Source organism: Mixophyes fleayi, chromosome 6, assembly GCF_038048845.1.
Source record: "Mixophyes fleayi isolate aMixFle1 chromosome 6, aMixFle1.hap1, whole genome shotgun sequence".
Lineage (NCBI taxonomy): Eukaryota > Metazoa > Chordata > Amphibia > Anura > Limnodynastidae > Mixophyes > Mixophyes fleayi.
In genome coordinates this window covers 53020220-53046992 of record NC_134407.1, presented here as the reverse complement: position 1 = coordinate 53046992, position 26773 = coordinate 53020220, and the positions used below count along the sequence as shown (strand labels likewise).

The following is a 26773-nucleotide window of genomic DNA, read 5'->3' as shown; positions in this document are numbered from 1 at the left end:
CACACACACACACACACACACACACACTATCTAGATATAATATATTGCTCCTATATGCCACAGTTTCCAAAAACAGTTTCATTATTACAATTAAACATCTTGGGCCTGATTCATTAAGGATCTTAACTTGAGAAACTTCTCATTTCAGTCTCCTGGACAAAACCATGTTACAATGCAAGGGGTGCAAATTAGTATTCTGTTTTGCACATAAGTTAAATACTGCCTGTTTTTTCATGTAGCACACAAATATGAACTTAAAATTTCAGTGTACAAATAAGCTATCAAGTATTTGTGTGCTTCATGAAAAAACAGGCAGTATTTAACTTATGTGCAAAACAGAATACTATTTTGCACCCCTTGCATTGTAACATGGTTTTGTCCAGTAGACTGAAATAAGAAGTTTCTCAAATTAAGATCCTTAATGAATCAGGCCCCTTATTCTCATTTATACTATGTGTGTTAATAGTATGGCAATAGGATGATTACTGGGCATGTTTGTAAATGAGGTCGGAAGATGTCCTCGGTTGGCCTTTGGAATGTTTGTGCAGAAGTGATCGGCCGCTGAACAGCCTATAAAATGTTCCTGTAAGGCAAAAGGTTTGTAATGTGGCAGAGTGGTTAACAATGCTGCTGTCGAGTTTGACCCAGGCACTGTCTGTGTCAAGTTTGTATTTCCTCCTTGTGTTTGTGTGGGTTTCCTCCTGGTACTCTGGTTTCCTCCCTCACTCAAAAACATGTGAATTTTTAAATATTCTCTGCAAAGCACTGTGTTATATGTAATAAATAGATGTGTGTGGCCAGCTTTAGTTGAGATTGGATTGGTCATAACTAAGAAAGCAGGAAACCAATTCATTGTTTATAGCTATTGCCAAATTTCCTACTAAGTGACAAGTTATAATGGTAAAAGAAGTAATAATAAATAAATGAGTACTTTGACAATTTTGTTTTCATGTGAAATAATCATTTTAAATATTATATATGTCACATTGTGTCCTGAAGGATAGACTGAAATACATACCAAACATTATACATATAATTGACAAGATGTTTCGACAAAAAAGAAAGTGACAGATATTGAGGAAAACTCATATTTGAAGAAGGCGAATAGGTATGTTATCATAATGAAAGAAGAATGTTATTTTTATTGTTTTATTTCTTCCAGAAGACATCTGATGAGGGTGAGAAATGTGGAAAACTATTAGCTTATTTGGTTCTAATCACACATTTACCACTGATCATTTGAGCTATATATTTTAGATTAAGAAATAAATATTTGTACATAATAATAAGAAGGAATTCAAAATATTTCAGACCAATTTTTGAAATGTTTGACTTTTTGTTGCATTGACGAAAAATTTTGATTGGTTACAGGCCAAAATTTGTGAGTGGGACGTGGTTAGGGAAACCAGAGAGCATGTCTAATTTGGAATTGGGTATGGTAATGTAAAATAAAAGATGTGGCTTTATTTGGGATATGCCTGTTTTTTCTCAAATATAGGATACTATAATATAGCACATCATACCGAACAATAACTGCAGTTTTCTACACGGCAAATGACTGGCATTCTCCTAGCTAAGGACTGACATTCTCTTCTCCAGAACATAGGCCATCATTACCAGACTTATATTTTCCAGATACCATTGCATATATTATAGAAATACACCTATTGCTCAACTCATCTTGCAGAAAAATACCCCTTGCAAGCCACATATTGCAATGAAATACCCCAATTGCAGACCCCCATATTGCTAAGAAATACCCTACATTTCAAGCCACATACAGCAGAGAAATAAACCCATTGCAAACATATAGCAGAGAGATACCTTCCCCTACCAGCCACCTGATGCATAGATAATCCCACCCAACTACCAGCCACCTGATGCATAGATAATCCCACCCAACTACCAGCCACCTGTTTCATAGATAATCCCACCCAACTATCAGCCACTTGATGCATAAATAATCCCACCCAACTACCAGCCACTCGATGCACAGATAATCCCACCCAACTACCAGCCACCTGATTCATAGATAATCCCACCCAACTATCAGCCACCTGATTCATAGATAATCCCACCCAACTATCAGCCACTTGATGCATAGATAATCCCACCCAACTACCAGCCACCTGATGCATAGATAATCCCACCCAACTACCAGCCACCTGATGCATAGATAATACCACCCAACTATCAGCCACTTGATGCATAGATAATCCCACCCAACTACCAGCCACCTGATGCATAGATAATCCCACCCAACTATCAGCCACCTGATGCATAGATAATACCACCCAACTACCAGCCACCTGATGCATAGATAATACCACCCAACTACCAGCCACTTGATGCATAGATAATCCCACCCAACTACCAGCCACCTGATGCATAGATAATCCCACCCAACTACCAGCCACCTGATGCATAGATAATCCCACCCAACTACCAGCCACCTGATGCATAGATAATCCCACCCAACTACCAGCCACCTGATGCATAGATAATCCCACCCAACTACCAGCCACCTGATGCATAGATAATCCCACCCAACTACCAGCCACCTGATGCATAGATAATCCCACCCAACTACCAGCCACCTGATGCATAGATAATCCCACCCAACTACCAGCCACCTGATGCATAGATAATCCCACCCAACTACCAGCCACCTGATGCATAGATAATCCCACCCAACTACCAGCCACCTGATGCATAGATAATCCCACCCAACTACCAGCCACCTGATGCATAGATTATCCCACCCAACTATCAGCCACGTGATGCAAAAATAATCCCACCCATCTACCAACCACCAGATGCATAGATAATCCCACCCAACTACCAGCCACCTAATGCATAGATAAGCCTACCCAACTACCAGCCACCCGATGTATAGATTATCTCCCCCAACTACTAGCCACTTGATGCATAGATAATCCCACCCAACTATCAGCCACTTGATGCATAGATAATCCCACCCATCTACCAACCACCTGATGCATAGATAATCCCACCCAACTAACAGCCACGAGTTGAAAAGTTTATCGCACCCGATGATCAGCCACCTGTTGCCCAGAAACCCCCATTTACCTTTCACATAAAGCATAAATTGCCCCTCGGCTACCAAACACCTGAGAACAAACACTCCCATATTTCCAGCACCTACTGAGCAAATATCCCCAACTGCAAGCATACCACCTCCCAGCTGCCACACTAGGGTGGGTATCGTGCGGCTTGTTGGTAGGGCTCTGTCTCTATGTAACATGTGCTTGGGGAAATATCTGAATTATGAGTGCAATAGGTGTATTTCTCTGCAATATGTGATTTCTAGAGGGGAATATCTCTGCAATATGTAGTTTGCGATGGAGATTATTTCTCTGCAATACATGCTTTCTATTTTTCTGACCTTAGCATGTATAGGTTTGGATGACTGGTGCAGTGACCGCGGAGGTGACTAAAGGGGCCCCACTACTTAGAGGAAGCATTGCAAGGGACAACTTGCTAGCGTAGTAAAACTTAACATAAAAGACATAGAAAATAACTGAAACTGTTATAAATAGTTTACATATGAGATTGCATGTAACCTTATATCGGATGGAGGAGACAGGATGCAACAGAAACAGGAAGAATTGCAATTGTTGCTAAACATGAGGAAGTTGAATAGAAGTTAATTTCCAGTTACTGCCACAGTTCTTAAAGGGACCATTTTTTTTCATAATAAGCATAAGTCAGCATTTGTTTATTCTTTACAATATGTTTCTATGAAAATGAAATGTACCCTCACCCCACAGAACAAGAGCTGTATTTTACAACCCCTGATCTTATTTCTTCATGACACCTCTAAGATTATTAAGGTATTTAAAATGTTTTCCACACAAAGTGGGAGTTGAAAGCTTCTGTGAAATAACAAACCAATAGTACTGCAAACATCTTTTTTTGTAGTCATACCTAGCAAAAGCTCCCTTTATTTAATTACTTTTTATTTTTCAGAAAATAATAAATGATATGAAACGATTTTTTACAATCTAAATATATTTGATCTTTTTGATTATTTATTATTTTTCCAAGAGTTTATTCTCAGATTTATATATAGAAGAGCAGGATGGGAGCCTTAGGAGAGCGGTCAGACATTGTTTCGCCCCCTGCTGCACATCCCATCTGCCAGCCTCCTTTTTTCACATTTAAGACACCCGTAGTGAACGCACCACCACACACACACAGTAGCGGTGGTTCCCCCACTGTCCTTCATCCACTTACATCCATAGGGGCATATTTAAATGCATAGAGTAGTGCCAGTAGCAATGACGAACCAAAAAGTGGTCAGACTATTGACTAACAATGCTGCTATGGAATACAGTATATCATTTGTATCATGTTACTAAACAGTCCCTATCATCTATCTATACTGAGCATCAGTTTGACATATGCTATAACTTTGGGATTTATCCTACCACTCTAGGATTTCTGTGGTGTCTACTCTACCACTACATGTCCTATGTGTGTGGCTTACCCAAAATAAGGCTTGAACTAACTGAGTTAAAGTATTTGATTGAAGATAAGTGTATGTTTTAATGGATAAGTGTATGTTTTAACATTTTTGCTATGTTATTATATAGATAATTATATAGATATTTACAATGGTTGAAAATTAAACCCTATCCCTCCTTAAAAACAATATAAAACAAGTACAAATAATAAAAAAGTTATTACCAGCAAAACTGGTGGAAAATATTGGGACAGCACCTATCTCTCCTCTCACTCAATAAACCTGGCTCAGAATACACAGAGTATTGATTACAGCAACAACACTATCCCTGTTTGGCAGCACAGTGAGAGTAAAGTAGACAGGCCATTGAGTGCAAGTTAAAGAACAGGTAACAACTGTATGTAGCTCCATCATTTGGGGATAATTAATCCAACAATAAACAAGTAAAAACTGAGACTTATTTTTTCCCTTTAATATTTTTTCACAATTCTCCATAAATACTTAAGCGCCGTCACTCTCTTCATTTTTTGCCTTTAGTTGATTTGTATTTGAATTTTGTGGGTGTGGCTCGGAGGTTGAGTGGCTGCATTTCTTCTTTTAGGAGCACATTCTAGTTTGGTTATTTATTGTTTTAATTATCCAATGTCTGCCTCCAACAAGTTTTCATAAGATAACCATGGGGGAAGGGAGGACATATTGCAATTTGGAGAAAACCAAATGGGTGGGTGTTTTGGAGAGAAAAAAATATTACAAATTATTACATTAATCTCTCAATTCCAATTCTATTCTCCAAATACTCAAGCCAAGCGTTTATAATATAACAGAAAAGATGACCAGTAAAGATCTACAAAACATCCATAAGGCCTATCAATGTGCAAGTGCCATCTATTGCTCACATTATAAAAATTAGGAAATGTACCCTGATATATGCCCAATTCACACTCTTCCAGCAATCACTGCTTACACAGTTTATTAGTTGTCAGTGCAGTCCTAGCAGGCACAAGAAAGCACAACCTTTATGTATATGGTGACACAGTGATTTTTATATTTTGCTTGTTTCTGAGCGCCGGACAACATTTTTCTTTTATTTGCACAAGAAAGCACAAACCCCTAGACATACTGCAGAATCCTAAGCTACACTATACAGCCCCCAAACACATTGCATAGGCCACATTGCAGCATTCGTGCACATATTTCCAGCCCCTCAGCTACCCAAGCACACATTAATCACACCTAGTAACACTACACAGAACCCAGCCTCATTTGCTTCCTGACTTCTCAAGACTTCTCATAGTAACTTGATGAAGTGTGAGCAGTATGTTTGTTGCAATGTTTCTTACCTACTAGGTAAACCTATCTGTCAGGATGCAGGTGATTTCATTACTAAAGGAGCCTGCAATTCAATAATGCAATTAAAGTTATGTAAGTGAGACACTGTAGAGAGGTTAATGAAAATCTAAGTTATTGTTTGTATGATGCGTCTAGCTCATATAATGCAGTATTTTGGGTGTCTTGGTAATCAACAAAGACAAGATACTACACTGTGGCACTAACCATCCCTCCATGGGCTGAACACATCCCCTTCAATATCTGTCCATGTCTCCCTGGTGGATGGCCACACCCCCGATGGCGCTGGTCACGCCCCATTCAGAGGCAAGATCCCCAGATGCATATGGGGAGAGCTCCTTTTGCTGAGACCCAATTTGCTTTAATTGGAGGGTCTACGTCAGCTTTACCAGGTTTCTATAGCTCACCTGGTCTTCCCGACACTGGGATCATCTGAACTGCTCCATCCCCAGCCTTCGGCACGTCGGTGGCCCGCATCGGACCTACAGACTACCTCCATTGCTGCTCTGGACTTCCATCTGCAGTCCATCTGAAACCTTTTCTCCACCCCGCCCCACCTGCTGGAGCTTTGAGCACACTGCCGAGAGGAGCCTTCTCCATGCTACCCCTAAATTCCTGTTGTACCCATGCGGCCTGGGAATCACCGCTGCCACACCTGATACCCAGAATTGAGACATCCTATTAACTCCCAGCAAGGACCATGGCTGACTGTCTTCCACCACCCACCATGCTCCGACTGCTCCTGTGTCGTATTTCCAGTTTGACTTTCCCGGACTCAGGTGACACACTTCCCCGCAGTCCCAAAGATCTCGCCCTCACCACTCGGTGTCGGTCTGCATATAGAGGTGGTGCCTCCGCATAACAGCCTGTCCTATACCACTGCTGTCAGCTAAGAAGCCCTCGATCTCTTCCTTTGGAGGAGTTCTCAAGCACTCTCTGTGCCATGCTCATCCACGCACACAACTGGGAACTGTGTTCTATTACTGCAGCCATACAATCTGTATGTTGCATAGGTTATGGGCCTGGACAACATCAAGCCACGCACCACAGTGATCCCATATCCATCTGGCAGTGTGCACAAGCTGCCATTTTGTCACTGTAGGCTGAGGTAGTGCCCATCCATGCATGGAGTTCTATATTTGTGAATTTACTGACCCTCTGAGCTCTGTATACACATGTAAGTGTCTCCCCTCACCTTTTTTTTTGTTCTAAGCCTGCAACCACCTTGAATCACTACTGTACAATGTCTCAAAGATGCAAAAAATGTATGGTCGCTGAACTGTCTTCTATCTTCATTAAGTCCAAGGGAAACAGACCTACCATCTGCCACATCCCGTGCACATCTACCTGACTCTAATTATGATGGCACTACTGGCCGTTCTGACCGTACCTCTATTTTGTTATAGTTGAGAGACATCATCAAGTCCACTATCCAATCTGAAGTTCAGAATGTTATCCAAGAGTAAATAAAAAATCTGGTGACTGAATTTTCGGCAAGATCTGTTCTGGGGAACAGGACCTCGGGACTAGAACAGAAACTTCATGAGGTCTGCCACTTCCAAGAATTTGTGGTATCAGAAATGACTGAGATTCACACAGAAATGGAGTCTCTTAAGGCCCACTTAGAAGATATTGAGAACAGGGCCCGTCACAATAATATCTGCATGCAGGACTTTTCTGAAATTGTGGATGGAGAGCTGTTGCCCAAATACTTAAGAAATATTCCGTTACTACTTCACTGATGCCTGTGCGACAGATGTTCACATGGACTATGCTCACAGAGCTTTGAGGCCTAAACCTTCCTCGAACCTCCTGCCTAGGAATGTTATTGTTCATTTCCATTATTACAAATACAAGGAACTTTTTGTCTCAGCAGTCCACAATTCCTCTCAAATAACTTTTGAAGCTTCAGATCTCCAGATTTTCCAGGATCTAGCCCCTTTCACGCTACAAAACCATAGAGATCTTTCCTCCACCACATATCCACTCTGTGATCATAAAATCCTCTATCGATAGGGATTTCCTTTCCACCTGTTTGTTATGCACCAAGGCCAAACCCATAAGGTCAACACTGTGGATCAAGGACTCACTCTGCTGCAGACTGTTAGCATCAATCCAGTTGTTGCCACGACTTCTTCCACTTGAGAAACTCCTGGAACTTCGTCCCCCAAGGTTACCTTGTCACGCACAAGATATATCATCTCATGTGTCTCTATGTACCCATGTTTAGAGTGTCATTGTGCCATTATTTGCTGTTCTGTTTGTGTTTTTTTCTCTGACAGATAGATTGTCACCAAATAGACTGTTGTCACTGTCAGTTGTCATTGCAAATGGCACACAACAAGACTGCCCAATATCTTCATTACTTATTGCTCTTCTGATGGAGCCACTGGCATCTCGTATTTGTGGTTATTCAGAAATCACTGGATGCACACTGGCCCCAGAGATTATAAGATTTCTCTGTGTGCAGATGATATCCTCCTGACACACCCAAACCCTAGCACCTCCCTGTTTTCCTTCCAGAATGAACTACGAATGTATGGGGATGTCTGCAACTTTAAAATCAACACTGACAAATCCAAAATCCTCCCTCTCGACCCCCCTCCTCAGCTCTCTAGCACCTTTAAGAAACAACATGATTTCAGGTTTCAACCGAATAAGCTCAAGTACCTGGGAGTTTATCTGACTAGTCACTATAATTTGCTATATAATGCTAATTTCCCCAAACCGCTGAATTCCCTTAAACACAACCTAATGGACAGGGACAAGATTTATATATCTTGGCTAGGCCGCATAACGGCAGTAAAATTGAATCTGTTACCAAGGATTCTATATTTGCTTCTGACCCTACAGGTTAAAGTTTATTCCCTGGCCCTACAGACCTTACAAAAATAAGCCCTAGGGCGTCTGGCCAGGTAAACACCCTAGGGTTAAAGCTTGTACCGTCACGCTTCGGAGGGGGGTCCGGGCCTTCTGAACATTTCTAACTATTTTGTTGCTACCCACCTAACTCAGGAATTTATATTCCACTACCCTACCTGACGGAGACTCTGGGTGGATATCGAAGCTAACCTCCTCCAATTAATCTCTCCATATACTCTAATATAGATCTCCATCAAACATCTCCCACCCCCCTCCATGCTTTCTCCCACTACACAATCCTCCCTTGAAATATGAGGCATCCATACACATAGTTTAATTAATAACATGAAGACCCCTGCTGTGGTACAACCCAACTTTTCCTCTTGGCACACATCATACTTCCTTGAAGATGCGGTCCTGTCATAACAAAGTTTTTATTGGACATAGCCCCCATGCATCTGTTCCCTGAATTTGTAGACCTTCAGCATCATTTCAATAATCCCCATGATCGTGTTTTACCAATTTCTCCAGCTGCTAAACCTATGGTTCTATTCCTGAATTTAAACTAACTCACGCCTTTGGAATCATTTTGAATGGGCAAGTCTCCTCCAGGTGGACTAATCTACACTTTCTACTGCCTTTTTATAGCTCACTGTCAACCAGATAGGGATCGCTATGATCTACAGTGGGAGGAGGACATAGGAGATGGTCTTGAACCCCACAGAGCTCTACTTGTGTGCAGGGCTGCCGAGAGGGGGGGGGGGGGCTGGGCGGGTACATTTTACCCGGGGGGGTGGGGGTCCATTGGTGGGGGGAGCAATAAGATATAAAAAAAGTAAAAAAAATTATACTCACGTGACCGCGGCGCCGCGTCCCTCCTCTCCTGTCTTCTCCATTCACACTGACTGTCGGGCGTGATGTCATCAAGTCACACCCGACAGTCAGTGAGGAGCGCTGCAGCATGAGGAAAGAAGCCAGAAGAAAGAAGAGAAGAGAAGACAGAAGAGAAAAGAACCTACCAAAAGGTAAGTAAAGAAACGGAGAGTCAAGGAGAAGAAAACAGAAAGGGACAGTGCTATAAAGAAGGGACACAGAGGCAAAGAGGAAAAAATGGACACAGAGGCACAGAAGAAAAAAGGGACACAGAGGCACAGAGGAAAAAAGGGACACAGAGGCACAGAGGAAAAAAAGGGACACAGAGGCACAGAGGAAAAAAAGGGGTACAGAGACACAGAGGGGAAAAAAAGGGGCAAAGAGGCACAGAGAAAAAAAAGGGGCAAAGAGGCACAGAGGAAAAAAGGGACACAGAGGTACAGAGGAAAAAAAGGGGCAAAGAAGCACAGAGGAAAAAAGGGGAGAGAAGCACTAATTAAAAAAAAAGGGGAGAGAAGCACTAATTAAAAAAAAGGGGAGAGAAGCACTAATTAAAAAAAAAAGGGGAGAGGCACAGGGTGAAAAAGAAGGGGGAAAGCAGCATGGAGGGCGCAGTGTAGTTGTGATGAAGGGGCACAGTAATGTGTGTATGATGGCACAGGGGGCTTGTTGCAATGTAGTGTGTGTGAGGTAGGTGGTGGCTAATTAATGGGCGCTATTTTGTTTGTAGGGTGATGGTGGGGCAATTTAATAGTGGGGACTATTAATTTAAGATGGGGTGGTTTGCGGGCTATTGAATATGGGGGTGAGTTTAGGGAGAATGAGGTCTATTTATTAAATGTGACTATGAGTTATTTAATGGCAGTGATGATTGCGGGAAATAGGTATTGCTGTTTGCAGGAAGGGAATAGGTTTATTTATTAAATGTGAATACTATTATTTTAATGTTGGGGCTGGAGGAAGGCTTAATTATTAATCGTGGGTGTCTAGTTGTGGACAACAACCATCCCATCTTCCTCTCACTTCCCCCTCCCCATCCTCACCTCCCATTTTCCCCTTCTTTGTTCTTCTCCATAATGTCTTTCTACTACAAACTTTTGTAAAAACTTTAGTAAAAATTTTATATATAAAAAAAGTTAAATATTACCAAAGGGTGACTACCCTGGGCATGCCATACATTAAAGTAGTTACAAACTTTTTTCCCCTATTCCCATGAAGGGTAACACATGAAGCGACTATAAAATACTGTATATCCTAGTGAGGCAAATGATGACAATTAACCCTGTATAGCTGGATGCTGGTAGGCCTAACACCAGCAAAGTGATATGTAGAAAAAGATAACAATAAAATTCAAACTGGCAACAACAGAATGGGAATGCAACACAATGCAGCAAGATTTGTAGTTGGCAAAGTCACTTATCCAAAGTCACTTTACCAAAGTTATTATAAAGTTAAATTAATGGTAAAAATATGCATAATTAAATTATCTAGTACGTGCATCTGAACAAGATTTGGGCAGATACGTATGGATTTCAAAAGGAAGTGCTGACAGGAAATGAAAATACAAAATTACTGTATGCATGCAATAATTTGTTCCTCCTAGCTGTGATATCTAATAATTAACTATAAATGAGTAAATATACCACTCAGACTGTTTAAGTTTTATAAGGATTGGGATTTTTTATGCTTTTTTTTAAAAAATATCTGCAGTGTACAATTATTTCAATTTCAAATTTAATTTAATATTTCAAATCAAATTTAATAAAACAAAAATAAAAACAGATTTTTAGAAACAAAAACAGCAATATAAATGTTATTTTAAGATCACTGTTAAACAAATTCATAAGTCTTTTGAGATTAAAGTGCAAAAATTAGAGTAGTATATGAATTAATCACTCCTAATTAGTGTATCACTAACAGTTATTCAATCGTAGAAATCACCAAATAAACACTCCCTGCTCCCGGTATTCTCAAGCAGTAGCTGCTTTATATGCAGCATAAAAACAGTACATCTCCAACATAAATAATCCATGGCTTGCTGACACACTATTTTAGTCCACAATCCCTGACTATCGTCCGGCCACTTGTCAGCATCGGAAGCCCCACCCACCAGATTCCACAATCCTTTTATACACACACCACAGCAATCACACCCATGTTGTGCACCTGTGTGTCTGCGTGCTCTGGGAAAGACTAAGTGGTAATTTAACCCTGTCTGCAGGCTGTACCTGCAAACTCTCTGGGATTTTACCTTTCCCTATGCAGGAAAGGTGTGGCAAATGACCCTCTTTGCCACACAATTAATTTTTTGTCTTACTGGCCCATAATATGTCATCTTTTATTGACATAACTTTTTTTTCCTTATACTGAAAATATTAGTTATACCAATGGTTTGTGTCTAAAAAAGTTTGTTAAACCATTATTTGCAATATCTGAATACTCTCCCCCATGTCCTCATGGTTAGATCTGAACCAACTACATAGTAGTGTGTCCATTTTTAAATGTAGAATTTGATGGCAAAAACAACCTACAGGTCCATCTAGTCTGCCCTTTTTGGGGCCATTGTTGTTTTTTTATTATTTCTTTTGTTGTGTTCTTAATATTTCCTTAATAATGTCATAGCCATATGTTTGGCCCATGCATTCTTGAATTAATTTATTGTACGAGATCCACCACAACCATGGGTGGACTATTCCATAGCTCTATCACTATTTCTGTAAAAAATTCCTCTATAGGTTATATTTCAGTCATCCTCCCTCCAAATACAAGGGGTTTCTGTTCTAAAATATATATTTATTTAAATTAATACTAATAAGGATAGATAGTGTGTTTTTTTACAGTAGCTGGGTTACTTTTGTGTTGAAAATATTCTAATGAAAATTTATTAAGCTTGCACATAAGTGAAACATACCTATAATCCTAAAAAGGCTATAATACAATGACAGGGTGACATACAAGTGTAGTTATCTTACTCAATTGTTGCTTGCCAAACTTTCATTCCATCATCTCTGTAGAAATAATGTGGAATTTCTTCCTTGTTGTCCATGCCCCTCATTTTTATTGCCTCTGGCAAGCAAAGAGAATCGTATGTAAATTCCTTCATGGCTTTTAACAGCAGCTCAACGTGTCCTCCTCCTCCTGTGGCATTGGCCTGCAACATAATTTGCAATTATATAAAATAATTTTTAGGATGTATGGGATCGGATTTGTGCAATATCTACAAATATAAGGTTTTTAAAATTAGATTTTTTACTCAATATTGAAGGTGGTGTTAGTACCCAGATTAGTGATATAATCTAACTATTAAATCCAGGCCAGAAAAGAGATGTAACCTTGGAATTAGTTTGTGGGTCATATGATGTGTGAAAAACATATTTATTCATGACTTTCGAATATGATTATGTTTATAAATCTAGCTTCAAGCCCAGGTCCTGTTTAAGGGTTCAGGCTGGCCTAGACTGATACGCTAGTAGCGCCCCCTCGACTTCCTTATTTTAAAATCCTTCATCCACCCCACCACCAAACTCTGCTCCACTTGGCTTTTTAAAAGGGTAATGGCAACCTTTGTTTCTCATTTCATTTTTTATTAAAATAAGAACTGTATAGCAGAACAGAAGCATGAATGAACATTACTGGGGTTGAAGATGTGGAGTTGGAGGGGACTGTTAAGTCTGCACCTGTGTTTCCTACTCACTTATCCTCCCCATCCACGGATGACTCATTGTTTTCAGCCTTTACCATGGGACTATGTCAAGATTAAAACCTTACTATATTTTCCTTTCATATTTACTTATTTACTTTGGAGAACAACTATTCTCTTATATTTTATTTTAAAATAAATTTATAGCTCTCCATGTCACAATTTTGCACAACCAAATATTTTGCACTCCCCGCCTCCCAAAAGTTTTGCGCCCTAGGCTGTAGCCTAGTCAGCCTATTGGATAATCAGGCCCTGTTCAAGCCAATGTATTATGTTCTGTGCATAATTTTGAGTCTGCAGATAGCATTGAATGCACCACTGGGTCATGGCATATATGTACAGAGGATAGAGATTTGTTGAGGAGTGCCCCTAGGCTTCTTAATAGGTGCAGGACATGGAAATCAGCTGAGGAGGACCCTTGGATCATCTCATATGTGTGCAAAATTATGTGTGTGACACACATGAAGTGACATGGGACCAATTATTATCTGCTTGGTAATGCAGAATTTTGCCCTCTGCACACATAAAGCACTGCTACTGAGTGATCCTAGACCTCAATCCACTATGCACCATTAACAGTCTTGGGGCCTGATTCATTAAGGATCTTAAATGAAGAGGATTCTTATTTCAGTCTCCTGGACAAAACCATGTTACATTGCAAGGGGTGCAAATGAGTGTTCTGTTTTGCACATAAGTTAAATACTGCCTTTTTTTCATGTAACACACAAATACTTGATAGCTTATTTGTACACTGAAATTTAAAGTTGATATGTGTGTGCTACATGAAAAAACAGGCAGTATTTAACTTATGTGCAAAACAGAACACTCATTTGCACCCCTTGCAATGTAACATGGTTTTGTCCAGGAGACTGAAATAAGAATCCTATTCATTTAAGATCCTTAATGAATCAGGCCCTTGGTGCAGAAAGTTCTTGGATCCCAACTCTTCTGCCAGTGAGGGTAAGTGGATTCTGTATAAAGCTGGCCATATTGTGTGTCCAAATCTGGAAGATCCTGACATTGAGTGCGTGGGCTGAATGTCCAGATCTTTTGTAGCTGTGTTAGTGCGGGTGGATGAAGACCACAAACATGGTCAGATGCAGACATAATCTGACATAATCTAACATTCATCCTTTTGACATCTAAAGGTTACCAAATGGTGATTTTTGGGATCATCTGTCTTTTTGTACCCATAAGCACAGTGATTTACGGTTGATTCGTCTAAAACAGACTAATGGACATCCAAGTCTTAATATCTATGGACTACCTGTCCTGTTGCCTTTTTCAAATCTGCCACAATACCTCCACCCTATATAGAAAAAAATCTGTGATAGAAGGAGAATGTGCTACTTATGACACACCAAATTCAGCAATCATCAACAAGGAATAGATAATTGCCTAGAACCACTATAATAACAATGTTCATGCAATTTACCCAAAGTTGCAGAATAAAATAGATAGGAGCCCACACCTTATCAAACAGTCCACATTCACAAATGAGCTGCTCTCGTGCCTTTGTGTTGATTGCTATGGTGAATCTCACATGTGGTATCAGAAGCTGAAACATAAAATTAATTTTTAAATAGAATCACACATGCTTGTATATATGAGGCCTTTCATACATTTATGTATAAAAAAAAAATGGAACACCAAGTAATGTGAAGTTTACTCAGGCTATCACAGAACATATTGTGTTAGTATTGGATAGTGTATAATCGGTACAATGGGATCCCTGCCCTAAGCCACGCACCATTCAGTCTGTTAACATAACTGAAAAACTGCTGTAGAAAAGCATGTGTCCCATATAATGTACATCAGAGGAATGGCGTTCTTTACCTTGAAAAGAGGATGAACAGCAGGGAGTTGCCGAAACATAGCAATAGCAAAAACTTCTGTAAGGAGATGTGTCCTCAGAAGATGGCTAATTGTTTGATGAATATGGAAATCAGATGATCGGACCCATATCTTCGCTAATAGCCAGTCATATTTAGCATCTGATGGCAAAAATATTGGATTTTCAGGTCCAGGTTTTTGGCTCAACTACAAGGTAAAAAAAACACAGTATTATTACATCCAGATGTGTCTAAATGTCATTACGTTATTACATTTTATCTCATGATAATTAACTAAAGAACAAAAAGGCATAGTGCCTCTGTGTGAGGAGCATTAAGGGGTGGTGCACTACCAAGTGCCATTGTTCGGCCCGCCATGCTGGAGAAGCCTAATGTGTGGTCATGGTTGTCTGTATAATGCGGCAAGCTGAGGCAGATGCCTTGGCAGGTGCCTTGAATTTAATGTTATAGCACAGTCACTAAGCCACTAACCACCTCAGCAGTCTAACGACTGGTGGAGATGATACTGACCAATTGTTTATGGCTTGTAGTACTAAGTTGTCACACGAAAATATGATGTGCCTGTTGGCTAGCTTGTGCCCCAAAATCTACACTGTTGGGAACAACTCCAGTATGGCTAAATTCCAAATCAGCTCCTTAGCAACACACTACTCCAGCCATGGAAGAGTGCACGATTAGTGTAAATACACCCTGAAATGGTTAGGTAGTGCTGCACTAGGTCATAAATACACATCATTGAACTGCTGTAGGAAACATTCCCATATCAATAGGTCCTCTTTTAAGCTCCCTGCAGATGCACATCATGTGATGTCTCTTCTTAATGCCGCCGTGGCTTTCTTCAGACAACACACATAACATAAATGTTTGTGTTCACATACAGTCTAATCAGACTTTCACCCCTACAATCTACTTTGAATGCAGCAGCTAGACAAATTTTTCTTGCAAAATGTAATATAATACTTCTACTAACATACAAAGTCATTAACATTGGGGCAGCACAGTGTCTTAGTGGTTAGCACTTCTGCCTCTCAGCACTGGGGTCAGGAGTTCAATTCTCGACCATGGCCTTATCTGTGTGGAGTTTGCATGATCTCCCCGTGTTTGCGTGGATTTCCTACAGATGCTCCGGTTTCCTCCCACACTCCAAAAATCATGCTTTTAGGTTAATTGGCTGCTATTAAATTGACCCTAGTCTGTGTATCTGTCTGTGTGTGTTAGAGAATTTAGACTGTAAGCTCCAATGGGGCAGGGACTGATGTGAGTGAGTTCTCTGTACAGCGATGCGGAATTAGCGGCGCTATATAAATGATGATGACGATGATGATTAACAAAACTGCACCAACATAAATCTCCTCCCTTGTCTCAAAATATCTCCCAAATTTACCATTCCGCTCTGCCAAAGATCTGCACTGTCATTACCTACTCCCATCCCGATTACATGTTTTATTTTCCGGGCTGCACTGTTTCTGAGAAAATCCTTCCTTCCTCCAAACCTTCAATAGTTCCCTGAAAGCTTACCAAATTCCTGAGCCATCTTCTTACCCTCCCTTGGCTAATCTACCCAATTACCACCTCTCTGTGAGTTCCCTCAAACTTAGATTTATTCTTCTTCTTCTATAGTCAATAACCCTCTGACCCCTGACTGGATCACATAGCTCCAATAAACACCTGTTTTCATTGCTATCTGGCTGTACCTATGTCAATATAATAAGCACATGCATCAAGCTTCTATTTCTCTCAATATTTTACATTTATAAAAAGGGGCCTTCTACTGCTTTGTCTGTCTGTGTGTAATACCCAGATTTGTCACTGTGTTTGTTCCCAATTGTATGCTGCCGCTATATAAATAAATATTAATAATATTAATATTAATAAAAATGAGGATGAATTGCAAGAAATTTCCATTGTTGCCTCAGGCAGCCTAATGACCAATCATGCCCCTAGCAGGACTACTGGAAGAGCTTATCCAGCATGGCTGAAAAATGGAGCTGTGGGATTGGCTTCAGGGGTCAGAGTACTGGCTGGAGGGTAAAATACATTCTATAAAAGCTGTGTTAAGGGTGGGCCTCAGCTGGGAGAAGTTTGTCAGAAATGCTATAGTCTTGGGGAAGGAGTGTAGAGCACCTCATTATTTTTTATTTAAATGATTATATAAATTTAGTGTATAAAATGGGTTTCATGTTACTTTGTATGCTGATTCTTTATTTTGATTATCTGGACTTTTTTGGGTTAGGTAGGTCACACATTAGATCATGTCTATAGAAACTTAAGACCAAGAGACATTCACACTCTCACTTCAGTTAGGAACACTGGATATATTCCTTTAAAATGTATTGAGTTACGTTCAGATTGTAAAAAAAACTTTTTTTCACAATTATATTTGTTTAATTGAAACTTTCTATGACATCATTTTGTGCACTATTAACTATTCCAAGTAGTTGATATAAGCAAGGTATCCAGGACAGCCTTTTAAAATCATACATATATATGGCAGATTCTGCAAATAGTTCACATACATGCTATGTGCCTTTATTTGCACCAAGCAAAATGCAGTATGATTGTAAGAAAGCCATATAGCATTAATCTTTTATGTGTGTCTGAGTTTAAATGGGTGACCGTGCAACCCTAGTTTGCAAGGTCAAACTGGATGTCTACACCTACACACATGGAACAATCAATGAAAACTCATGACTATTGTCTGCTTTGAAAAAACGGATAATGCCCAATTGCATAGTGCTCTGAGTCTCTAGATTACTAAACTGCACTTTGCAATATGCAAAGTGGTCATGTATGCAATGATTCCATGCTTTACCTAGCAGATAATAATTGGCCTCTAATTATCAATTTGGCTACAACTACTGGTATATATCACCACTGAGTTACCTCTAGGATAAGAAATACAGACCAATGACTTAATCTCTGATTATCTTATTATGGCCAAGACTGTATCCAAAAATACCATAACCAAATGTTAGATATTAATAGCTGAGTTATTTTGCATTGCAGAATTTAACAGTATATGCCAAGAAAATTGGATATTTTATAGTAAACTGAAAATATACAAATGACAAATTCTACAAGATTAAGTTTAAATACAATACCTGGATAGCAATGGGAACAATCTTGTTTTCAAGATTATTGTACAGCAAACAGATGGGGGCAGCGAGGTACTGGATGGTGCATGGATCAGTTTTGTTAGCGGACACACCATCAAGAAGTTTGAAATCAACAATGAAGATATTACCTAGCTGTAATGAATGGGAAAAAAATACATGCAGTTATATAGACCATATCCAAGCCATCCAGTAATTAACCAAGCCAGGCCATTATCACACCTCCATATATAAATGAAATATTATTTTTCATCTACCTCCAATTCCTTCTCAAGTGTAAGTTTCCGCTCAAGGCTGCATTCCACCATGTCATGTGTTACTGGGAAGTTTTCTGGAATTTTTGTGCATTTTCTGATCAAAACTGGGTTGCAGCCATTAAGAAACTGGTATCCAAACATGAAGTCTTCTTGCCAGTGCTGCATTACATATTCTACATAACAAGAAACACAGAATGCACATGTTTATATATGTGTTAGTATATACTTTTACATATGTGTTGATACATTTTTGTATCATTTGTGATGATTTTTATAATCTGTAATTTCATAAATACATTGTTTAAAGGTTAGTAGAAACTAAGTGGGGTTTCAGATTAATACAAATCCTAAATATAAGATTAACATAAAAACCATCTGCAATAGCAATTGATGCGGCTGGAAATAATTGGAAAGAAAGTGTAATAAAGACATTGTGTAATGGGTAAGACAGTTCATATTGTTGCTGTAATGTGGAATATTTGTATTCTTCGAAAAAAAAAAGAAAAGGAAATGACCCCCCCACCCAGTTTTTCTGACCAGAAACATTTCCCCATCATTCATTTAAATCTATTGATACAATGTTATTACTAAATTTAATAAAGTCCATAAAGACTTGTAATATATGTAGTTAACAGGAACATTAATTACATCACACTTCTTGCTGTCATTTTTCTGAGTGTACTTAGTTTTGTCACTAATGACAGAAGTTTGACTGATAAACTGGAAGTGACCACCTATGCGTCATTTTTGTTTGTGAAACTGCATAGGAAGCTTACGCAATCTTTTCCCTGGTCTGACACACACCTGATATTGTATTACTAATTCTGACAAAGATCCTTTCAAAGTCAGCAAAGTCACTCCACGAGGACTGGAACATATGCATAAAACTGTTGACAAAGAGATTTTCCATCCTAAAATATAGGAAAATAGGCATAAAATCATTTGAAATACATCTAAAAGGCATCAAAATACTTTAACAGACTGAACTGGGATTCAGTTTAAATAAGACCATTATGAAAACAAAGGACTTTTTTCTTTTTAAATAAATAATCATTGAATACATTTTATCCTATGTGGTGCTAGGAGCCTACAGACACACCAATTACCATTATGCACTCACACAAGTCTGCACATCAGAGTAAATGTGTTAATGGCAGTTTACCTAACAACCAATTATTTTCCATTTAGTTACAGGAGAATGTTAAAGAATTCGCAAACATTAAAATGAACACATTTACTGAACTGAATCCCAAAACAATCTGTATACTGGACATGATATTCTCAATCTTATCTGTCTTTAGATCATTCATACAAGAGCCAAGTTATTTCTTATATACATATTTAATTTCTCTTAAATGGTTTCTAACAAATTGTGTTCTGTAATGATCTGTTTTTTAAGGATATGCCTCTAAACACAATATCAAACAGAAAGCTTATCTATGACTTATAATGTATATAAATAGTTGAAATTCATATTATATAGAAACATCATGTGATGAATTAGCGGAAAATATGTGAGGAAGGAGGATTTGAGCAGAGATGGTGGTCCCTTCCTGGATACAGGTTAGAAGCACAAGATGTACCTTCTATTATATCCACATACAAAAATTAGAGTTTTTGTAGCAGGACCAGATATTTAATTGAGCTTAAGAGATGGATATCGAGCAGTTTGGCTGGTGTCTGCAAAGCTTCTTTCCCACCACAAAATTATCTGATCTTTATATTCTGAAAAGTTCCAATTATCAGGTATAGGCCTATAATTTCAATGATAAGACATTTGAGTCAAAAATGCGCCCATTATATCGGTGAGGAGTAAGTATACCAATGTAATAAAAACATTATAAAATACAAATATAAAACATGAAGTTCATATAGTCCAAGTGTTACCTCACATTTTAAAAACATCTAAGAGGTGTTTCCTGTAACAGGTGGATCCCCACCTTCAGGGGTACCACAGAAGAGGCATAAGTGAAGATGTGAGCATGGATAGTGCTTGTGAGCTGTCCATGAATAAGAGGGGGAGGAGGAGTCACCATTAGCTGAGATCCAAGAGAGAAGCTTTTGGATTAGAGAGGAGTTCACCTGGAGAGAGAGGCATGAATGGCAAACAGAGACACTTGAAATTAGCCGAGTGTGATTGGCTAAAAGCCACATGTGGACCCTAAGAACCCTGTGTAGAGCCACTTGTAAAGGTTCCCCCTGTAAGACAGCCCCCTTGAAAAGGTACACTTAATGTGTGTGTGTGTGTGTGTGTGTGTGTGTGCGGGCAGTTGGCTACTCTGGAGGAAACTAGTCCCCGCAGTGTAATGTAGATGAGTCCTGTGGTATGATATCTGTAACTGAGTGAGGCAGAGTCCCTGGCTATTGGGATGTATTGAAGAGGTCTGCCTGGGTAACCATTCATGAGATTGCTCAGTACTGCAGTGTGGTTCCCATACATGGCAGGGTACTTGGATATTGGAATAACATCTGAAAGGTGCAGTGTGAGATATAGGAGTGGGGCTGGAGTAAGAGGGTCCCTGTGAGGGATGGGGTGCACCATGGCAAGGAGACTCTGTGGATAGTGGGATGTCAATGAATCCTTGTTGGAGCTTGAGCATGAACCTCTGAAGTATGCCCATTGTGTACTCACACCTGTAAGAGAGAGCCATGTATTCTTAGAGTGTGTGGAACTGCTGCACCCAGTAACACCGGGACTGAAAAAAGTAAAGTGACGATGAAGTAAAGGAGTAATAGAGATTAATATCTGTCAAAGTTTATGTGCTGGAGGCATTTGGAGAAACTGTGCTTATAACCACTATGATCTGTGCTGGAGGAGATTGGTGTTTAAATCTATGTCCATTGCAACCATTATGATATGTGCAGGAGGAGAAGGCATATTCATGGGGACCTTTTGGTCATGTATGCCATACCCACATTATAGCTGGAGCACAAGAATAGGACAACAGCAAGAGGATACCACATCACAACATTGTTCCCCAGTAAGTGATTGCAAAACACCAGTCACAGAGGGGTTTAACGACAAAGTGGTAACTCTTCATCCTGTCTCCTCTCTCCCTTTCAGTGCAGCTTCTTGCTGGAAATGATGTCTTGCTATTGAAATCAATTTAGTAGTATCTTGTGATGTAGAGGAGATTAGACGCTAATCAGAGAAAATAAGTTTTGATTGCATTTGAGAAAATAAGCTTCCTATTGGTGAACAATAGGGATAATAACAGAAGTTGTTCAAACTGGCTGACAAACCTCCATCTGTGACTGGCAATATTACAAAACTATGGCATAGCTTTTAATATTGTATGCATATTTATTTGTAGCCCCTTCAGAGACATATATGGAATAAAGTAAATAATGGGGATAGATTGCCTCTACTACTATTGGATGTAATAAACATAAATATTTTTATATAGTATTTGGCTCCCCAAAAAGGGAGTAATGCAAATCTTTTATCACTTAAGCAAACATCATGTTTCATTTGTGTGACATGAAACCTAGTAAAAATATCCTACCCATCCTAGTTAGCGTATGTATGTTATGAATGTCATTATTTCACCGTTTAGATATCACATGAACTGTGATCTTGTAAGGTCTATAATCCTTGTTTTTTTACTAGAAAACTAAAGGCCACAATAGGTTTCATTGTATGCAAGCACTTTTCCCTATGTTATCAGCATGCAAAATAAGAGGAAGTTCATTTGTTTTTATTATTCAAACCTTGATCGTGTGAGCCTCTTGCTATAGTGCCCAACATTATGTTGTGTATCGAATAAACAACAAAAGTGTACTGGCCACCTAATCTAAAATATATGCTTATTATATCACACAAGTCCATTGATTGCAACTGTTATCTGAGTACTTTAAAGATAGACTAGTCCAAGAGATTGTGCAACATATTATTTTTAAATGCAGAAACATTCATTGATGCCAGGAAGTATAATGATTTACCCTGAATCTTACCATTTAGAGCTTCATTATGACTTGGAGCTAATTAACTCCTAACCCTTGCTGAAGCCCCATGTGCTCCTCCAGGCAGCGGTTTTTCCCAACTCACTATTGTTTGTCTACCAACCCTAGCAGAAAAACTGGGACTGTGTGATGAACACTACGGCATCTCATTGGTCCTCCACTTTAGCGAGTAATGCAGCATCAATTGCATATTTAGTAAATTTTTCTACTTACGCTTTTGTGTAGTTCAAAATAAAATCAACTCCTTTTTCACTGTCGAACTGTATGTCATGGGGCAAATCACTATGACAATGGGCATCGATACTCAGTGGGAAGCCAGGATACCACTCCTTCCATCTGTGGAAGATAAGGTCACTGTCAACTATAGCACATTTTAGTAATTGTGGTACAGAGGCAGTGCATCCACTAATAGTAATGTACTATACTAGATTATTGAATGTAGTCTCTGAAAAAATAAATATATTTAACTTACTTCCTACTCTCCTGAATTGCAAACTCTTTATGAGCACAACGCAAGACATGTGACCCTCCTATGTAGATTTAATTTCCAGTTTAGCTGGATGTAACCTAAATGAACATTCATACAATCTGTACAGCAATCCTTTATTGGATGTAATCACTTTTTATAATTAAATTGTGTTGCTCCTGTCATAATATTGAGTATATCTGTATGTCTGCTAGTAAACCAATTCAAGTGAATGAGCATATTGAAATGAATGTGGAAAACTTAATGAAGTTTTTAATTTCTAGCCTAACGAGCTAGTTAGAGAATAGTCTGAATGCCCACCCACCAATATTGAAAGGTCACTAATATTTAATTAATGTAATTGCAGTGTTATTCAACCCCTCGATTAAGATTAAGACTTTTGAATTTCTATTGATGTGATTCACAAAAACAATTAATGCTGGAGATCTCTGAGAACATAGAAACACAATAAATACAAGATGATTTGGAATTCACACTAAAGAACAGTGTACAAATGTTAGATTATTTGATAACTTTTCAGTTTGGCTAGTAATGGAAACTTTCATAGATGGAGATTTTCCTTTTAATTTCAATATGGTTATGTGAAAACAACATTGAAATCAATGGGCACCTTTTTTAGAGTGTTGGAAAAATCATTAAAAATTGCTACTTTGTAACTAAGATTCAAAGGTTGAAAATATGACCTTTTGTCGACTCTCCCCTTAAAAGATATTACATTTTACTTTTGTAATTATGACTGTAATGGAAGAACTATTATTTAGAATACCTGTACTGTTTTTGTCTTTCTTCCAACTCCTTTCTTCTGTGTTGCTTATGAATTTGTGTTACATCCTGTGTAACCAACTTTGCTGTTAAAAAAGTAAAATCGAAACAAACTGTTATAATGTCTTGTTTCACATCACAACTTTAGGTTACCAACTCAGGATAGGACTGTGGATCCAGTTGCATTGTCATTGTACTATCATCGTCATCAACCACATTTTTTTTATATACTTTTAGTGCCACACTCATATTATTATTAATAAAAGTTTAGCAGCATTACTGTGACAAAGTAGGATTGAGTTGAAATTAAACACGCACTACCACCTAAAGTGGTGAATATTTTTGCTTACCACTTTAAAATGGCTGCTTCGTTGAATTATACATTAGCCACCAATAACTCAGTCTGTTTTGTACACAAACCAGAAAATGGGCAGTAACTCATTAAATATAATGTTTCGCTATATAGATACATCAACATCTAATGTTTTTAGATATAAAACATCAACAGTAATAGAGGTAATACAATTATCATTTCCAATAGTAAAAAAATAGACTTTTTTTATTCTTCTGATAAATATCTTGCAGAAGATTCCAAGGGTCACTTACAGTCAATGTCCAAAAGTTTTGAGAATGACACAATGGTTATTTTTCACAAAGTCTGCTGCCTCAGTTTTTATGATGGCAATTTGCATTTACTCCAGAATGTCATGAAGAGTGATCAGATGAATTGAAATTAATTTCAAAGTCCCTCTTTGCCATGACAATGAATTTTATCCAAAAAACAACATTTCCACTGCATTTCAGCCCTAACACAAAAGGACCAGCTGACATCAGGTCTGTGATTCTCTTTTTAACACAGGTGAGAGTGTTGACGAGGACAAGGCTGGAGATCACTCTGTCAGGCTGATTGAGTTAGAATAACAGACTGGAAGCTTTAAAAGGAGGGGCGTGCATGAAATAATTGTTCTTCCTCTGTTAACCATGGTTATCTGCAAGGAAACATATGCAGTCATCATTGCTTTGCACAAAAAGGTCTTCACAGGCAAGGATATCGCTGCTAGTATGATTGCACCTAAATCAGCCATTTATTGGATCATCAGAGACTTCAAGGAGAGATGTTCAATAGTTGTGAAGAAGGTTTTAGGGCACCCAAGAACGTCCAGCAAGCGCCATGACAGTCTTTTAAAGTTGATTCAGCTGTGGGATTGGGGTATCACCAGTGCATAGCTTGCTCAGGAATGGCAGCAGGCAGGTGTGAGTGCATCTGCACGCACAGTGAGGCAAAGACTTTTGGAGGATGGCCCAGTGTCAAGAAGGCCAGCAAAGAAGCCACTTCTCTCCAGGAAAAACATCAGTGACAGACTGATATTATGGAAAAGGGTTTGGACTGCTGAGGACTGGGATAAAGTAATTTTCTCTGATGAATCCTCTTTCAGATTGTTTGGGGCACCTGGATAACGCGTGTCCGGAGATGGAAAGGTGAGTGCTACCGTCAGTCCTGTGTTAAGCCAACAGTAAAGCAGGTACACAAAAAATGGTGGGGCGCTGTAACCAGATAAAAATAAATGCAATTGTTTAATAAAAATATAAATTTAAAATACTAGATAACAGTTAAAAATAGAATATTGGAAAGAGCTCATAATACTGGTATAATAAACATGAACTGAAACATGGGACGTGACTACTTGACTCTGATGAAACAGTCTACCACAGCTGAGAAATGCTTCAGATGACTTCCTACTGGGCTTTTTTCAAACTCATCCCAGATTCAAAACCCTAGGATTTGTTTACACGCTATTGCTTATGGTGATTATCAAAGAAAGAACTTCCATTCCCTCCAAATCTCCTAAGGTATCAAAGTAGCAGACAGCACATGAAGGATAAGTAACTTTTCCATCTTCTCTAGAACGTTGCTGTGAATTGCTCCCATACTCTGGAAGGGTTCTATGCACACAGCTTATGTCTTTATCAGACTGATCTTGCTCCTTATCCTATGAGTCCTCTTTATCTTGGTTTGATCTTTGGAGATACTGTTTGAGGATTTTTTTTTTTACATATAATACTAAGCTACATTGGATGGACTTTATACCACCATATATATTTGTCTGTGATGTTCTAAGCTTTGTTATACCAGTATACCAGTATTATGAGCTCTTTCCAATCATCTATTTTTAAATATTATCTACGATTTTTAAATTTATATTTTTATTAAACATTATTTGTATTTATTTTTATTTGGTTCCAGCGCTTTACCATTTTTTGTGTACCTGTTAGCTCCTGTGGGTCCAGATTCCCTATTGATTAGAGCTGTGGTCCAGATTATTGCAGTGTCTTTTGGTCATTAGCGTCCTTTAGCTTGTTTTTCTCCAACAGTAAAGCATCCTGAGACCATTCATGTGTGGGGTTCTTTCTCAGCCAAGGGAATGGGCTCACTCAAAATTTTGCCTAAAAACACAGCCATGAATAAAGAATGGTACCAAAACATCCTCCAAGAGCAACTTCTCCCAACCAAACAAGAACAGTTTGATGACTAACAATGCCTTTTCCAGCATGATGATGCTCCTTGCCATAAGGCAAAAGTAATAAGTGGCTCGTGGATAAAAACATCAAAATTTTGGGTCTATGGCCAGGAAACACCCCAGACGTTAATCCCATTGAGAACTTGTGGTCAATCTTCAAGAGGCGGGTGGACAAACAAGAACCCACAAATTCTGACAAGCTCCAAGCATTGAATAGGCAAGAATGGGCGGCTATCAGTCAATATGTGGCCCAGAAGTTGTTTGACAGCATGTCAGGGTGAATTACAGAGGTCTTCAAAAAGAAGGGTCAACACTGAAAATATTGACTCTGCAAGTGTAAACTAACAACCAATATTACAAAATTGGTGCTATTAAAAAAACAATGTTGTTGTAATTACTTTATATAATCCATCAAATTAACAATCTTCATATTTAACATATTGTAAGATAGAATATGATGCTTGAAAAGAAGGCATGTCAATAGTACTCATCATTGTAGTTCACAAGTTGAATAAATAATATATTGTGGAAAAAAACTAATCCAACTAAGA

General features: G+C 38.7%; 1 protein-coding gene across 1 annotated transcript in view; it reads right to left on the bottom strand.

The window, feature by feature from the left end:
* ALOX5 (arachidonate 5-lipoxygenase) overlaps nucleotides 1–26773 on the bottom strand; it is a 60825-nt gene that overhangs the window by 10546 nt on the left and 23506 nt on the right. Inside the window, exons 3-10 of the mRNA XM_075216544.1 lie at nucleotides 23708–23789; nucleotides 22668–22790; nucleotides 19296–19402; nucleotides 18492–18664; nucleotides 18223–18369; nucleotides 15105–15308; nucleotides 14740–14826; nucleotides 12541–12719 (exon numbers count right to left, since the gene is read on the bottom strand). Of these exons, the coding sequence (XP_075072645.1) occupies nucleotides 12541–12719; nucleotides 14740–14826; nucleotides 15105–15308; nucleotides 18223–18369; nucleotides 18492–18664; nucleotides 19296–19402; nucleotides 22668–22790; nucleotides 23708–23789 (1102 nt within the window). The remainder of the gene's footprint in view (nucleotides 1–12540; nucleotides 12720–14739; nucleotides 14827–15104; nucleotides 15309–18222; nucleotides 18370–18491; nucleotides 18665–19295; nucleotides 19403–22667; nucleotides 22791–23707; nucleotides 23790–26773) is intronic.